Below are 18,241 nucleotides of genomic sequence, written 5' to 3'. Positions count from 1 at the left end.
CTTAAAACAAAAATGTCTCCCCTTCCCCAACCCCACGATCTCTCGCCCTCTTCATATTCAATCCTCCGATAGCCTTGCCAAATGCGATCCAGGAAATCCAAACTGCTTATAATGTGACATCTGTGCCATACTCACATTAGGTCCCTGAAAGTGATTCAATTGTGACAAGACAATTCAAAGTAGGCCTTCAAAAGGTGCTAATAAAAGAGGCTCGTCGAGTTGGGTTTGGATGATGCACCTGGACCGCTCTGTTTACCGAGCCGTGGTCATTATATTTGCTAACAGCTGGACAATAGTTCATTCACTGTAAGATCATAGGTGCAATGAAATAATTCATGTGAGATGAGTTGTAAAATGATGGAAAATAGAAGCCCAGCTGTCATGCAAATGGGGACCAAGGAAATAATATGCTATCTCCTGGAGTTCAGAACCACCTTCCTGCCATCCATTTTCTGTAGTTTTTGTCCTCATTAGAATCACAAGCGACCTGGATCCTATCCCAGTTGGCTAAAAACAACAGACTTGAAAACTGATTTTAAAACACACAGTACAGGAAATTGATGGATGGATAAAAAAAAAAAAAACAGTCTCCTGAGCTTGATAATGATGAATGATTAGCAAAAAAATGAAAAATACACACACACACATACGTACATATATATATATATATATATATCGGGATGAAACAGCCAAGATCCATGAGTACATCAAGGAAAAGGCCCGAACGGATGACATGCTCAGTGAATGTCTCAGACAATGGCAAACAGAGGAAGAGTGGCTAGAGACACCATCATGGGAGGACAAACCCCTACATGGGATGTACCATCGGCAGATAAGTGAAGTGGCTGACATCAAGAAATCCTACCAATGGCTGGAAAAAGCTGGACTGAAGGACAGCACAGAGGCACTCATCATGGCTGCACAGGAACAGGCTCTGAACACCAGAGCAATAGAGGCCAAGATCTACCACACCAGACAAGACCCAAGGTGTAGGCTGTGCAAAGAGGCCCCTGAGACAGTCCAGCACATAACAGCAGGGTGTAAGATGCTAGCAGGGAAAGCATACATGGAACGTCATAACCAAGTGGCTGGCATAGTGTACAGGAACATCTGTACAGAGTATGGACTGGAAGCCCCAAGTTCAAAGTGGGAAGCACCCCCTAAGGTGGCAGAGAACGGGCGAGCCAAGATCCTGTGGGACTTCCAGATCCAGACTGACAAGATGGTGATGGCGAACCAACCGGACATTGGGGTGGTGGACAAACAGCAGAAGAAGGCCGTTGTAGTGGATATAGCAATACCAAGCGATGGCAACATCAGGAAAAAAGAACTTGAGAAGCTAGAGAAATACCAGGGCCTCAAAGAAGAGCTTGAGAAGGCCTGGAAAGTGAAGGCCTCGGTGGTGCCCGTGGTCATTGGGGCACTTGGGGCAGTGACCCCCAAACTGGAGGAGTGGCTACAGCAGATTCCAGGAACAACATCAGACATCTCAGTCCAGAAGAGTGCAGTGCTAGGAACAGCCAAAATACTGCGCAGAACCCTCAAGCTCCCAGGCCTCTGGTAGAGGACCCGAGCTTGGAGTGGGAGACCACCCGCGGAGGGTGAGAGGGGAATTTTTATATATATATAGATATATCTATATATATCTATATATATCTATATATCTATATATATCTATATATATCTATATATATCTATATATATCTATATATATATATCTATATATATATATATATATATATATATATATATATATAGATATATATAGATATATATCTATATCTATATCTATTAGAGATGCACCGATCCGATATCTGGATCGGATATCGGTCCCGATATCAACAAAATAGATGGATCGGGTATTGGAAAATACAGCCGATCTGTGAGCCGATACTTTCCTTAATCTATTGGGACGCGGGCTACGTCATACGCTAGCAGCACGTGTGCCGCATGCCACGAGAGTTTTCTAAACAAACGCAAACATGGAGCGAACGTTCGCTTCTCTTCCCCGGGTTGCTAAGCGGACGTCAAACCCTGCGCGTTCGCTTCTCTTCGGGTTGCTAATGGGACGTCAAAGGCTGCGCGTTCGCTTCTCTCCCGAATTGGGGGGGGGGGGGGGGGGGTAATCGGATGTCAAACGCTGCGTGTTCGCTTCTCTTCCGGGGGGGTGTTAATGGGACGTCAAACGCTTTGTGTGGCGGGCGGGCTCCATCTAGTGTGGAAACTGAGAAGCTGAGCTCAAGCTTCTTGTGCGGGTCATATTCAATTATGTTTTCAGAATTTGCTGCGGGCCAATAAAAACTGGACCGTTAGTTTGGACACCCCTAATTTAGAGCAGAGAACTGTCTTTTCTGTTCCACATGTAGAGTTATGTAGCTTCTTAAATAAAATCGGAATTATTATTTCAGTGAGTTCAATTATTAAATTGAACTCACTGAAATACAACGACCTAGTCGACTTTAAAACCATCCAACTCATGTACAAAATAAAAAATAATCAATTACCAAACAGTATCCAGAGGTTGTTTGAGTGGAGGGAAAGTACCCATTATTTAAGAGGAACACGTATGTTTAAAAGAGATTTGGTGAGAACAAACTTAAAGTTACATTGTATAACAGTTAGAGGTGTGGAACTATGGAACACCAGCAGTGACGAATTAAAGAACTGTAGTACCTTACCTAAGTTTAAAAAAATGTATAAGGACAAAATATTGACGGGATACCGTAACATGCTGTGAAGTTGTTTAAGTTGATTTGTATTTTAATGAGAAAATATATGGTATATATATGTATGTATATGTGTATATATGTGTATATATATGTATGTGTATATATATATATATATGTATGTGTGTATGTATGTATATATATATGTATATATATATATATGTATGGTTTTTTTTCTTTCTTTAATATATTGACTATGGACAAATTCTTGACAGAATTAAATAGAAACATGTAGTTACATGGGGTAGAGTCAGATAAGCTTAGGCTTCCTTCTACTCCCTTTTTGAACAAATATGATTTTACGATAAAGGAAAATTATGATGCAATATCTTTTTTCTTTTATATTCTATTGTATTATGGAGTTATCATTTTTCTGTATTTTTATTTTTTTCTTGTATTTCTTTAATGTTCGAAATAAACGTTTAAAAAAAAAAATCAACCATAATATCGGATCGGTATCGGGTATCGACCGATACGCAAAGCCACGGCCTCGGTATCGGTATCGGAACTGAAAAAGTCGGATCGGTGCATCTCTAATATCTATATATATCTATATATCTATATCTATATCTATATCTATATCTATATCTATATCTATATCTATATCTATCTATATATATATATTAGGGGTGTAAATCGCGGGTTTTGTCACAATACGATACCATATCGATACAAAGAAGCACGATACAATATTTGCCGATATCGTAAACCCTGCTGTGATTCATTAACGATACATCACGATATAGTGCTCTACGATCGATACATATATTTTTTTTTTTAAATAAAAAATATAGAACAATATCCTGATTTATAACAATTCATACGCAAAATCAACAAGGTACTGCAAACTCTTTATTTAGGAAATTGCAAGAGTATTGTAGTATAATACAAAGTACTTATTTTAACACTGAACTTTGATGTCGTGTATTTTCTTAAAATGTGCATCGAGATTTGTGGTCCCTGAATATTTGATCACCGCATGGCAAGATTTACAAACTGCAAGTGTCTTGTCCGTTGAGTCATCTTTTCTTTGGAATCCAAAGTGCTTCCAAAGAATGACTTGAAGCCTAAAGGGGAGCCAATTTCCTCGTCTTTTTGGACACTAGCCATAGCACCAGCCCAGGAGCCGCGTACTAGTTGTCGACTCCCCTTTCACGTGCCTGCTCTGCTCCCAACACAACGCCGCCGCGCACTGCTCCCGGAAAGAGGAAGCAAGCAACAATGAACTGGATTTCAAAATAAAGTCGCGTCTAATGTCCGAGGTCAAACACGGCGATATAAATCGATGTTTACGTTTAGCATCGATGCCAATAAATCGTAGAGCCTTATATCGATTAATCGATGTCTATCGATGAATCGTTACACCCCTAATATATATATATATATATATATATATATATATATATATATATATATATATATATCACAGTAGTAAAAATGCTATTTTTTTTCTTCTAAATTATTCTGTTGAACATTAGCTGTTTGTATCCATGCTGGAAATCACTCTCGTTTCCTCCATCGTGGTTTGAAATGAGCATTTCAGCCAGGAAGCTTCTACATCCAAACTTGAAACACAAATGGTGCAGGAGCTCAAAACAAGGAACAGCAGCGAAGTTGATGACGCAGATGGCAACCTGTCGACATCATGACGTTAACTCAGCAGGGTTGCGTTGAGTAATCTCTGCATGTTACTCAGCCCTATTGCCTCATTGGCCATTCTTCAATCAAAGAAGGCCCCCATGTTGACAGGTTGATTGAGCCTTTGTGACGCAAGCGCATAATAATGGCTGCTTTCTCGTCATGGAGCAAACGTTGTCTCGACATGTCGGCAAATAATCTAGGTCAATTAACAATCATTTGAAAATTGCCATTCATTCTGAAAGGATAAAGACATTCTGACAGGTTTAAAATTAACCAGATTATTTTTCTTTTTTGTTCTTGACTGCAGTTACGGTGACTTGCTCTGCTCTCTTGTATGATGTTTTCTAATGCCGGTCAAAGATCAGGTGGTTACATTAACCTTTATAAATTTAGCTGAATTCTATGTTTAAATTAAAATACAATGCAACGTGAGGTTTATGGAAACCTTTATTTGAGAGGAAGCCACTTGTAAGTCATCACTTTGTCATAGGAAGCCAGTATTACTTTAACACACGCCCGCGTAAACGTTACAACACGCAGCGATGTCTGTGAAACGACAGATTTATGTTTCTGCCGGTGAAACTGTCTAATAACAGTCAATTGCGGTGCACGTTAATGAAATATTTTGCTTGAGACAACGGAAATACTCGCTTGTCAAATAATAGCAACGATGTGTGATTCAGTTCTTGCCAGGAAATAGAGTTGCTGACATGGCAAGACACCTTTTCTTCATTCCTCACAAATATACCTCTGACTTCTAGTTCAACCATTTTCTGCTTTCCTCAATAGACCAGGGCGGCCTCTGCATCCCACGGCTCGACAGGCTAATGAATGCAGCGGGAGGGGGGCGTCGTTACTGCCCGGCGGTGTTGCGCTTCATAATTCCTGCCGCTACCCGAGGCCCTCTAATTAAGACGCGAACTCGGCCTCGCCGATTACCAAGCAGCTGGATCATTAGCTTGGCGGGTCAAATGGCAGCCATCTCCGTGTAGCAGGGCGAGGTGCCTTTCATCAACTTGTGCCTTTGCCAGCTCACCTCCTGCAGCCACTGGAATTGTATCCCTGCCTTTTTTTTTTTTGCAGCGTGTAGTGTATATGCAACAAATAGTAGCTTTTGCAGATAACCAATTATAACTGCAATTTGTTGGATACACAGAGAAATATGTTCAGTGCGTTTAATATTTCATGATATAGTCAAACTTCATTCTACAAACTCAAAGCAGTAGTTCTCAGTGTCACAACTGCTAGCAAGATTCGATTGTAGCTTCAATTTGCTAATCACCGCCTTTGACGATATGGCCACTCAAATTGCATGCTGTTGTGCGTAATTTTGATATATAGTAATCACAGAAAGCTCATATGCAGTCTCTACATAATAGCAATGCTGGCAATAAAAAAACTTGCATTCGCAATGTAAAAAAGTTGACGTTAGCCACATCTGCTATTTTAGTAGCATCATTTATTTGCAATGGTTTGTTCCGACAACACTATGGATGAAATGAGCCCGGAATGGTCACAGTTATCAGTGTTATGACGATCATGCTGAAATAAATACAGACAAAAAAAAAATCAACAGTCACACAAATAATAAAACATTGAAATCCTTTTTAGTTGGAATATAAAAACATGAAACTAACAAGTACAGATATTTTCTATGTAGCTGACGTGTTCCATCCCTCTTGCGGTGATTCGCCGCCCCGCACATTCTTCACATGCAGTGCAATTAACTTGAATTATTATTTGCAGTCTCATAAAAAAACTAAATACGCCTACATTTGTAGTCTTGTCGTTTTTGCAGGAGGAAATAAAATATAGCCATCATCTGCCGAAAAGCAGCACTCCTCTCAGAGACGCTAATTACAGTAGTGATGATAATTACAATTTGGAACGGTGATCGTAACCGTTTCAAATTCCACCACGTTCTTTTTCATTATGAAACATTGTACAACTTTACGCAAAAACTTTAGCCAGCTTTATTAGTATTCAATTTATTTCTTGGTGTTTTTATCAAACAAAAATGATCATTTTTGCACGTCAAACAGCGACTAAAACAGGGGAAAGAAGATTGCGATAAATCATTTGTATCCCGTCTGTGCAGTACCCATCCAGTGAAAAACATTTCCGAAGGAAAACAAGAGAATTCAAGGAAGAAGATATCATTTAGGACAGACTCATGCCGCACCCCATTAAATATCTCCCCCAGTTTGATCTAGCCTTGTCCCTCTTGGAATTCTGTTGACATGGGGAAAAAAAGCCTTAATCATCTGCTCATGTCTGTACCCATAACAATTATTGAATTGGCTGCTACGCCTCTGCTAACCTCCTGCTGTTAGAGATCAATGGACTTGGCAAGCGCAAACTTCCTCTGACCAGCTGACGCCAAAGCAGTTTTCTCCTTTTAGAAATGTCTTCCCGCTGTGCCTTATTGAAGCCCGGTAGATAATTATTTCTATGATATATGACACCCATTTCCACTCGCAAAATTTGACTCTTTAATATAGCACGTTTTATCTGTCACCCAGTAGACAATAAAAAATGTTCTCATCATTTGCAGGGCTGTAAAATGTATAGTCAATGTTGTTTTACCAAATCTCATGTTGTATTTTTAAATACAAGTGAAAGAAAGCTATCGTCCTACTAGTTTTAATATGAGCACTGTGATTTGGTGGGAGAAAATTAGAAAATGGATGCATTCTAAGAACTTCTGAAATGGACCACACATGTTTTATTCATGAATGGTGGTACTCAGGGCTGTTGTTTCATGCCGCTCAAGACAATGCTGGGGCTGGATACAGAGTAGATACTCTGCTCTTCTTTGCTTTCGGAAAGAATTCCAGAGCAAAAAACAGACGGATCAAGCCATGCTAAGTAGCTCGTTAACAGCCTCACAAGCAAGTCTAGTCTCAAATATTTATTTCACACATTGTGGACAAGCATCATTTCAAGACAGTGTTGTGGTAATATGTTACCTTGATCGAAAGCTTTGAAATTGTGCCCTTTAAAAGTACGGTATTGCATTGCAAATAATTGTTTCCAATTGAAATGAATGAAAAAGCAACTAATCCGTTCCAGCCCTTATGTTCCTTCTGGTTGTGTTACCTCCCGGTGGGCAGTATAATACAGTCATCCAGGACACAAATGAAGAAAAGCTTCAAAACTAAATCAAAAGATTTGAAAATGACATTTTGATCCAGGGTATCAGAGTGATTCAGTACAATAACGCTTGAGTCACCATTTGCAAATTCTCAAAAGAACTGGATAGAATTTCACATTGACTATTTTTGAAGGTTACGGTGTTTGGCCTATTGAGAACTATTGGGACTGTGTTCATTCCCAGTCTGACACATGCAAAAGTGAAAAAAATTCACAAAAAACATTAGCGTATGTTTTTTTGCCATCAACCAGTTCAAGGTGTCATCCCACTCATCCCCCGCCCCCCCCCCCCTAGATACCCGTCTTCACCTACATTTAGAACTTAAGGCTTATCTGGTCCACCCCTCTATTTTCGGACAAGCGGGGCAGTGTGCCAGAAAAGACGGCGAGAGAGGCTGTTGCAGACACATACTGGGTGGAGGACAGTTTGCAAGATGACACTGCCTGCCTTGTTTATGGCAGAGGCTTTGCAAGGCGAGTGGGCGGGCAAGCTGGAAGACAGGGCAGACGGAGGGGGAAAGGGGCTTTTACTAGCCACAAGAGAGACTCAGAATTCTTCCTGAGCCATTGCCACATTTGGCTGGCACTTGTGAAAACAATTGGCCAGCATTTACTCTCACTCTTTCTCTCTCTCGTTCTCCCTCGGTGCAGATGGAGTCTTAGCTATGAGTCAGCTTTGCGAGCAGTCAGTGAAGAGAAGGTGGTGGTCTCATAATCTGCTGCACAGCCAGTTAAAGCATGTGCAGACAACATGCAAGCTACTTCTGTTTTTTTTTGCTCACTTAAAATCGTTTTAAGATGGAAAAAAACAAAACAGAATCTTCTGAATCAACAACAACATCAAAAACATCAATACGTGCTTTTTCTGCTTTTCATTGAATGGCCATTTATTTACTACAGCTTATCCTTTTTTGGATTGCGGGTGAGCTGGATCCGATCCCAGCTGACCTTTGGCGAGAGAAGCCTGACTGGCCACGAGTCAATTGCGAGGCACGCACTCGCATTCCCACCTACTGTAAGGACAATTTCCAATCCTCAGTGAACCCAACTTGGCGTGTCCACAATGGAGACTCACTAAAGTCCCGTACTAGGCACTATTTGTGCTTTTCCCCACGTATATGTGGTGATGTCATCCCACTATTGGACTTGAGTCTCGCTTCTCGTGCTTTCTCCCTAGCAGGACCAGCCGCTAGCAGGTGCTGTTTATAGTACCTTTTCAGGCTATCCGATTCAAATTGTCTGATGTGAATTGCCGGAGTCGTTCTGCTGCTTAACTGATGCAAGCATGTCTTTTTTCCACAGACTTGCTTCGGCGAAGACAGCTTGCTAATGTCCTGATCGGAGGGCCCAGACTTTAGCCATCCCCCCTCACCTGCTCCTCTCCCCACCAGTCAGTGGAGCTCCAACATAGACCGCCGGTTTATCTCCAGGTTTTAGGGTTTACCCCCCCTCCCCCCTTCCCCGCTGCCCGGCCTGTCGTCAACATGACGTCGGAGCTGGAAAGTAGCCTGACCTCCATGGATTGGCTTCCTCAGCTTACCATGCAGGCGGCCATCCGCAAGGGTGACGGCCAGCACGGCCACGGCCCCGGCATGGGTAAGAAGAGCGCCCTCCTCGATCCCAACACCACGCTGGACCAGGAAGAGGTGCAACAACACAAGGACGGCAAGCCGCCTTACAGCTACGCCAGCCTGATTACGTTCGCCATCAACAGCTCGCCAAAGAAGAAGATGACGCTGAGCGAGATCTACCAGTGGATCTGTGATAATTTTCCCTACTACAGAGAGGCAGGAAGTGGCTGGAAGGTAAGAAAAGAGTACTTGAGATTTTCTCTTTTACAATATACATTGAAAGGAACCCCCCCAAAATCATCCACTCAAATGTTCTGGCAGAAGTTGCCAATGTTTGGAAGAAAGTTTCTGTTTTCCGACGGAAATTGATTCGTGGGCATAGACCAACAAAGTAACGTACGACTCATCACCAATCAACCTTGTCGCTTATGACAAAAAGTATCAAAAGTAGCCGCAAGTGTCACCAAATCCCACAAAGTGCCTCACAATGGAGGCCGCCAGACGCATGTAAAGTACGAAATTTGAGGATAAATATTCTGAGAAGTGCCGTCTGTCCGTGCTAACGCGCACTAAATAGCCCATTCACGGGTGGCATTATTTATTGCAGCTGCCTTGATAGGAGGAGGCCATTATGCAGAAGGAGAAAGCCAGTGCTGTGTCATCATCTCAAGGAGCTTGTGATATACGGAGATGAAGCCATGCTGATTGCCTTTTAAAAGGCCCAGATGGAAATTGATATTAGAATGAGTTTTCCAATCAGTCGGCATTTATTGGAAATAGAATCTTAGGCACTGCTTTATTGCAGTCAGACAAGATGAATGAAGCCCATTTCCTGAGGCGACAAGATCTGCCGCATGTATGGAGGTGTCTTGCTGCCTTTGTAAGTGAGGCCTGAGATTAGAATGCATATGGTATCTTTAATGCTTCGGGGGCCTTGAGCTTCGCTCTGGAAAATAATGGTCTCGTCTCTTCTATCGTCATCCTTGCTTAATTAACGGTCAGTCAGAGAATAGGACAAAATGGGTCAAGGCAGTCTGACTACAATTGCGTTTAACGGCGCCTACTCAACTTAACCCGGCTCAAATCGCTATTGATGGTTTCACATATACACAAAGATATGGAATTCTAGTTTTCTTTCTACAATGGCAGCAAGACCCAATTTGTAAGTTAAAACTCACTGTTGTCTATCCATGTGACACTAGTGCAGCAAAGTCATTACTACAGTAGAAAAAAAAAAAAAAAATCTTGGCAGTAATATAAAGCAGTCACATAAAAAACAGCAAGTAAAGCAGTAAAGTGAGCGTTAAAGCAAATAATGATGTCCAACAAACATCAGATCAGATCATCTGACTTGCAGGATGCTACCCCAAGTCGCTGTATACAAATGCACACAGTTCCGGTGTTATTGTGTCTCAGCGATGGGTCTGATGAGGTCATTTTGTGTGATCTCTTTTTCCACACCGCCCTCAACCCATCAGATAAAATTCCATACCTGCTGAGAAGTAAATACAGGACACCCTCCTTATTTGTTTTTGTGTTTTCCTGTGTGCTTGTTTAGCTGAGTCGAGCCCATACCGCCGAGTGGGGAAAACTGAGATTGATACAGTTATTGTTGGTAATGTTTTTTCGGAATGTTAATTTTAATGCAACAAGTTTTCTCTTGCAAGGTGTGGCAAAAGTCACGCTTGTTTTTTCATTAGGGTTCCTTTAAGGTTGCAAAGATGTTAGCTGTAAATGCTTTTCTGGGGGTAATTCAGTCGATACTGCTTTCTGTTGAGTCTTGAATGCATATTCATTTTGATTGTCAAATTTCTGTATTGCGTATTCAATCGACACATTTGTAGTACTTTTGCGTCGAGTAACTGCTAAATAGCGGCTGGCTTAAAATGAAGGCTGCAACTGTAGAAATAGGCCGAAAAAACCCGACACCAATGATTCTGGCACGTTTTGCGCAAGAAGCCTGAGTCACAAGTTAATACAGTTCCCTGCCCACACCGAATTAGATTGCTTAAAAGATGTGTCAATTCTTCACATTGCATCATAAGACGTTTTGAATGAAATCCAATAGCGCACTTTACTTTGTGTTTTACTTTTTTTTTTTTTTCCTCCCACATCCCAACACGTATGCATGCACACATGCTGCTTTCAAAACACTGGTAAAATCCTGACTTTTTTTTTTGAAGCAGCCATTTTTTGGGGAATTTGTTTTCAAGTGCTACCTAATTTGAACCTGCTTTTATTTCGTTTTTATGATTGTGTGTGGGCACCGGATGGCAGCAGTTTGATGAGTCATGATAAAACACACAACTCTAATAAGTCACGCCTAAAATTAACTAGGTCAACTCAACTGATTCATGTGGAGTTTAACGGAACTTGCCACACAAATTTGAGATGTTGAACCAAGGTTGTAATTTGGCATTACCATAATGTGCTTTTCTGCAACAGTCCTTCAAGGGCCACTTTTTAATTGAAGGTATTAAACAACATCAAATTGGGATTTGTTAACCTCAATCCACTGTTTGGCTCTGCCAAACGCAAATAGTTGTACAAACAGTAGCAGATGTCGTGAGGTTTGCCATGCTAGCTAGCCAAACATCAGAGCCAACATTGACCCAAAAGAAGAACCAAATTAATCACGTTTTACTTCGTATCAGTTTGGCACTCGTGAACAAATGATCTTCTAAGATTATGATGTTTAAATGTTACTTTTGTCCTCCCTGTATGACATTAACGCACCAAGCTCAGCTTGTTTGCGTACGTAATGATTGGAAGCACGCGTGCCTGGTGTCTGGGCGTGGTGAATGTAGGTCGGATGTAGTCATCACCGCTCTGTTCTCCTGGATACGTCAACAGCTGGAATTTGGGACCGGTCACGCGTATGTTAACGCACTCATTGGACAACCAGCTTGTTAAAAACTGTGATCTTTAAGAAATAATGAGTCAGGAGCTATCTGACATCTCTGGAAAATCCAAAAACTGTCACCTTTTGGGAATACGCAATCTGAGAAAGTTATTACCTTTTTGGATATAGATATATATTTTTTTGTCAGTGCAGTCTTTTGGCACGTCGCCTCACTCTTTCCAGTTCTAAGCAGTCTTTAGAGTGTATGATTCAGGTCTGTATCCCTCGCTTGTGTAGGGCGGGCATTGCTTTTTGAAGAGTGGCCAAGTAGCTTGAGGACATTTCAGATTTAAGGATTCCTAGAGACTTCTCCATGAAAACTCTCTGAAATGGAAATATTCTGTATCGATGTGTTTGGCAGTCCTAGCGCTTAAAAAACAAACAAAACAAAAATCTAAAAGTTGGTCCGTGACATCTCAGGAATTGTAAATGGACTTAAGATGTTTTGGCTAAGCATCACTTGCTTGTTTGGGATACATTACAGTTTACGGATACGTAAATGGTCTATGTGGCTACTAATTAAATACATAAAGTCAGACTCGTATACATGTATGACTTTTCGTGACATTGGTTGACTTTTGTTATTTTATGATGAGGGTGTTCCTTTATTGTCCTTTTTTTTCAAAGTAAAAGCAGATTTTTGTAATTGTCCTCTGCTTTTATACAGGAGTAATATTTACTTTGGAGTGTTTGAAACTCCAAGGATTTTGACAATTTTAATTCAAGCCAGGTCAGAACGATCGATTTTCAAAATAATTGGCGATTTATTAGAAAAGATTGATATTGAAAGACTTTCAATCTTGAGGCGATAAAATGTCAGGTTCCCTTAGAGGAGGTGGAAAATCCCTGTTGAGTGTTTACCACATTGTAAAGCTTCATTTTCTTTCTGTATATTCTGTATTTACTGTGCCGGCTGCAACCTTTACGTAAATTTTTATAAACTGCATCCCTAAACATACTGGCAACTCCACCACCTAAAGCTTCCTAAATTGGCCGTATTGATTTTTTTAAAGTCTTATTTGTTACTAAGGAAAAACACCCAGGCTAGTCCAGCTCAGTCACTAACTGCGTGCGCTGGCTTTTTAATTACCAGGCCAGGTTATGCACTTTGAAAATATACAGACTGACGTTAAACCTGCTCAACAAGACGTGTGGTCAGCTACACATGGGCTGTCAGATATTGACGCTCAATTTCTCGAATGCTTGGAGGCTCGCTTGGATAAAACTCTCGTAAATCCCACAAGCCTGCTTGCTTTTCTTCCAGGTGAAAATCTGGAGCACATTTCAAGCAGTTTGACAACCTTGTTGCTATGGTTGTAATTTTTATGATTTCTCTTGGGTACTCTTGAGCTTCTTGAATGAAAATCAGCAAAAATACGTATGTAAATTAGCCATGGTTGCCCAACAAACAGCAAGTCTCGCTCTGCTTTTCTTAAGTCCAGCGCTCGCTCCTGATGTCGTTTAACAACCGAAATACAGCTTTGGTCCCTAAATGGTTCGACGTGCAAAGATGGGACGCACGACTAACTGCCTTCTCCAGGGGCCCTGGACATTTGCACCAATCTCATTATAAAATGCAAATACACACAACCCTAAACACATCAAAGGTTCAACTTCCATTTGGATCTGAGGCTTCATAATGGCCGCCCTGGGCAGTTGGCTACGTTTAATGGAGAGTTTTGGTCTGCAACCAGACCTTAGGGATATTACTATGGAGATAATATTCCCGCTTCTGATTTGTGACTCGCTTCACTGTGAAAAATCCCCGTTCCTGATGCTCATTTAAATGCGATAGGGAAAGAAGGGTTCAAATGTAAATACCTGACTGATCTTTCCTCCACCGGCTCAGGTTTTTAGGGCCCGAAAGTGTAAAATTGCCTGATCCCTTCATCGTCTAGTTTCAAATCTGGCAACATGAGTCTCTTAACCTCTGCCAAGTGTGAAATGACGAGGTGAGAAGTTGCGCTTTGATCGTCATTTGCCAGTTTGGATTAAGGAAAAAAAATCAATAAAATAAAATCACTTGCAGATTTTTTGTCGTTTTTGAAAAATGACAGCTGATTAATGTCTATTGGCCACCCATTTCCATCATATTTTTTTTAAATCAAAACTATAAATCTGATTTGGGCTATTTCTTTACATTGACAATTTAAAGTATTCAAAAATCAATAAAAATAATTCAAATTCAAATAATAATATGCATGATCTTGCAATGTAGGAGCAAGCTGGAGTAACGGGGACAATACGCAAACTTAGTCGTATTCTCGTGAGCGACCACTTTTTTGTCTTGTCCGTAATTCCGCGGCGCAGCACGAGAGGCTGGGTGGCGTTGGACAGGAACTGATTTTGTCGGCTTGTGGGAGGGAGGGGTGGTGACTCACTCGGCAGCCGGCTTGATCCTGCCGTGCAGCAGGTTCCCATGTCAGGAAGCTCCAGCCTTGCCGCCCGCCCACCAGGCTCACCTTGCGCCCGCCTACTGGCGCCCCACCGCTCACGCTTGGGTCTTCGGAGTGGGCGGGGAGAGCAGGCAGGCAGGCTGGCAGGCCTTGGCGCACGCACGCACTTTTTGGCAAGGAGCCGCTGTCCCCGCACTCTGCTCAAGTGCTAACTGCAGCGCAGAACATAAAAGGCCTGAGGCTGCTACCGCTTTCTCCTGTGGCCCGCAGGCCTGCGAAGAGTTGCTGCCCCGAATTGTTTTTGTGACAGTCCTTTAACGCCACTTCAGAATTGTTCTTTCTGTCACCATACTCAGCATACCGTTGAGGGAAAAACGATCAACGAGGTTCGCCCTGAGAACTTCCTCCTCGATGATGGCGCACATGTTCAAGTCAATACCGAGCTCATAGTCCAAGACACACCCCTTTGTCCTTAAAGAACCAGCAGTGTTGATCTCTGCGAGCAGTCTTAGGTACAGCTTGGGGCATTTTACAAAAACACTTAATCACTTTGTATTGTTGAGGCATGCTTTTTTTATGTGGCTATTACCGAGAAGTATGAGAAACACAGGTTGTTGGATCTCTCCCTTAGTAGTTGTTAGCCAGTTACAGCTAGTTTCCCTCTTGTTGAATGCAGTCTGACCCGTATACTATTTCCAAGTGTTTAGCCGATTGTCACAATCGAGATGTATGACATTGACATTTATGTTTCATGTTTTTTTTCCAGGGCTTGGATTTATACTGTAAGCCCTAGTGTTCAGTGTTAGGTATTCTATTTTTTTGGGACTGTCTATTTCCATGGACATTTCAAGTAACACGCCCAATTACGGCTGTGTTTATATTGATGGAATACACATCACAGCGCATTCAAGTTCAAAAGTAGTTGAAGATTTTAGAAGTGTTAGGTGATTGAGCTGAGGACAATAATAAAACACTTGTGCTGAATGAGCTGCATATCTTTTCTCTATTTTATTGATTGTGTTGAATTCGCTTCACAAATGGGGAGGATCATTTTTGGATAAAAAAGGCGCATAACAAAAAAGTATTGTCGGGATTCTGGTCGATCTGCATTGACGTAAGTGACTGTTGTTGGACGTGCTTGTTTTTTGACGTCTATGGTTTAAGGCAAATGTTTTCTGCAAACTTGCTCATACGTCTGGATCCACTCTTTGACTGTGGTTGACCTCAAATTCAGTTGGCATGGCAGAGGTCAGAGAGCATCCTCATTGACGGCTAAACACCACACTACCTTTCGATTCACATTGGTGTCACAGATGGTGCCTTTTTACTATTGCCGCTTGGATGTGCGCTCAGATGTTTTGACAACCCAAAGCCCCCCACCCCACCCGCAGGAGGGTAGGGGAGAAGGGAGACGGGTGCGCTGATGATTGCCGCTCGCTAAAAATAGAGCCGAGCCTTCGGAATCTGCCTTTAACAGTGAATCTGCCCGTACGACTCGTCCTCACCGGCTTATTCCCGCTTCTGCTGCCAGTGGTGTCGCCTTTCAAGTCGTCAAATTGTGATTTAATACTAACCCGTGTCTTTTAATCTGTGGTGATTTTCCATTTCAAATTGAAAACTCTTAGTTTGGATGCCGTCCGTTAGATGCCGTTTGATTGTCTTCCAACTTGTGATATTTAAAGCAGTTGTAAAGTCAATTAATTTTTCTTTAGCGTAAAAGTTTTACCATCATAAAGCCTCCCCTCTACTAATAACAATCGAATTGTTGTGTGCATTCTGCTCTGATGTTTTTGTTTGTGTTTTCTTTTTTTTTTACTCCAAAACGTTGCTAAGCAGTACATTTTACATCTCTAATTGCAATACTATAATAGTTGTATTTTTTTGGGGGGTTGTTTTTCCTCAAGCGCTTTGTTTTCTGTGAAACAAATTAGAAGCACAAGAGTCAAACATGACTGATGTTATCATTATAATTATCACATCCTACTGTTAATTCATAATGACTACTTTCACCATTATGGCATTTTTTAAGGTTTTAAAAATTCACCTTGAAATGTTTTGTTTGGGCTGAACTACTTCCAATATGTTTTTAAAATGAAGATTCCATCTCTTATCTCAGCTTGAAGGTGATTAATAAGATTTGTAATTAAGGGAGTGTGTTCTCCCCAAAGAACAAGCTTATCTGGCACCACTGTAGCGTACATGCAGTGAAAGATAGTACCTGTAGTTAGAGGACTAATTGGCAGAGGCAGGAGAAGGATCTTTTTTAAAATTGAAATGAAATCCAAAGTGTACCAACCTGAGACTGCCGGTACACGTTCAGTGGTGTGCAACCTTCGGAGCTGCCCGACATCCACGCAACGGGTCATTCACATCTGATGAAAGGAGCAGAATGGCGCCCGATGATTGGCGTTTTCATAAAATCTGCATGGCAAGCAATTACGCTGGAAATATAAGTTTCCTCGCTCCAGCAATTATTTAACGCCCCCCTGTTGCTTTCACCCTCTGCGCCACGTACCCACTTGAGTCGCTCACATTTTTTATTTTAATGAATGGCTTTACTTAACTGCTGTTTTATGCAACTCATTGACACTTATGTCAATACTTCAAAGTATGTTTGTAAATGAAGCAACCACTTGTCCTTGATATTTGATCATCCCGTCAGCGTGTCCTCAGTGGGGTCAGCGTGTGTGTGTGTGTGTGTGTGCGCGTGTAGCGGTACGACAGCACAGCTGCGGCAGTCGAGCGGAACGGGTGATGGATGATATGCCAAAACGAGCCGCACCGCCTTCCCCGACGCCTGGATCGACGGGCGCGCTTCTTGAAGTGAGCGTCGGGCCGGGCTAATCGCGGGTCACGCTACGGACATGACACGTGAAGATCGGAGGCGGAATTGCACATCTGTCAATGTCACGTCTTCTACGCTTGACAGTGTTGAAACACTGCATGGAACGTATGTAAAAGTGTCAACGTGGTCCGCTCGCTGTCTGGCAGCTTTGAAATTTGTATTCAGGTTGAATATTTTGTCACAGCGTCATTTGCATTATTCATAGGCATAAGTATTGAGATTAATGTAGTGATTATCATTCATTTTTGATACGGCAGACGTTAGCACGTTCAGGCTCGAGAGGTTGTAGATTTAAACTGCGACCTCCTTTCGCATTCTAAAATCAAGCATGATCGTTTTATTTTAAACTCAAAATTTTCCATTGATGTGAATGACTTTGTGGCAGGGGAGCTTTTTATAGGCTCAAATTAGCTCATTTGAAGGATGATTTTAAGCAGAAGTACAGTAACTCTCTTCACCTAAACATTTTGTCGTGGATGGTTGATTCATTTTTATTCTGTTGTTCTTTAATTAGAGGTCTCAACTTTGTCTCTTTAGCCATATATATATTTAGCTGCCAGGGCAGGTTGTTCTTGCTTGACTACTGCAAAAGCACCTAGCCTTTCTGTGATCATCATTATACTTTCCGTTTCTTGTAATCACTTGTCGTCTTTTCCGCTGACTTAATAAACCTCACTAGGGGAGTTAATCCTTTAGTTGCTACCAAAGCTTAAGTCTAAGATTTGAACTGCAGAGGTTTGTTTTGGTTGACATTTTGAGTTTTGTAAAAGACAAAAAAAATGGAAAATGGCAATTTGTTTTTCCCCGGACCTTTTGTGGAGGTTATTCACTAAATGCACAACACGTGTTTTCTTTTTTTGGTTACCCACAGCGCTGACAATCCAAAGTCCCTCAACAGCCGCAAGGCCACAGCCTCTCCCCACCTCTTAATTGCATCCAAATTAGTGCGGTAATGTTGCCGCGTGGAGGGATGGCGGGCGCACGGAGGTTTCTGGCCTCTTTTGACC

The 18,241-nt window shown here is 41.7% G+C and overlaps 1 protein-coding gene across 4 annotated transcripts in view; it reads left to right on the top strand.

Moving 5' to 3' along the window:
- foxj3 (forkhead box J3) overlaps nt 1–18,241 on the top strand; it is a 65,240-nt gene that overhangs the window by 19,298 nt on the left and 27,701 nt on the right. For 3 of the 4 annotated variants that reach the window (XM_061291221.1, XM_061291222.1, XM_061291224.1), the window contains one exon: nt 8,823–9,325. In XM_061291221.1, the coding sequence (XP_061147205.1) occupies nt 9,005–9,325 (321 nt within the window). In that variant the 5' untranslated portion in view covers nt 8,823–9,004. Of the gene's footprint in view, nt 1–8,420; nt 8,536–8,822; nt 9,326–18,241 lie in introns of all 4 variants that reach the window. The other variant, XM_061291223.1, reaches the window with a different exon arrangement.

Source organism: Syngnathus typhle, linkage group LG11 (genome assembly GCF_033458585.1).
Source record: "Syngnathus typhle isolate RoL2023-S1 ecotype Sweden linkage group LG11, RoL_Styp_1.0, whole genome shotgun sequence".
Taxonomy (NCBI): Eukaryota; Metazoa; Chordata; class Actinopteri; order Syngnathiformes; family Syngnathidae; genus Syngnathus; species Syngnathus typhle.
Note: the sequence above shows the minus strand (reverse complement) of the source record. Positions and strands in the feature narration are given on the sequence as shown.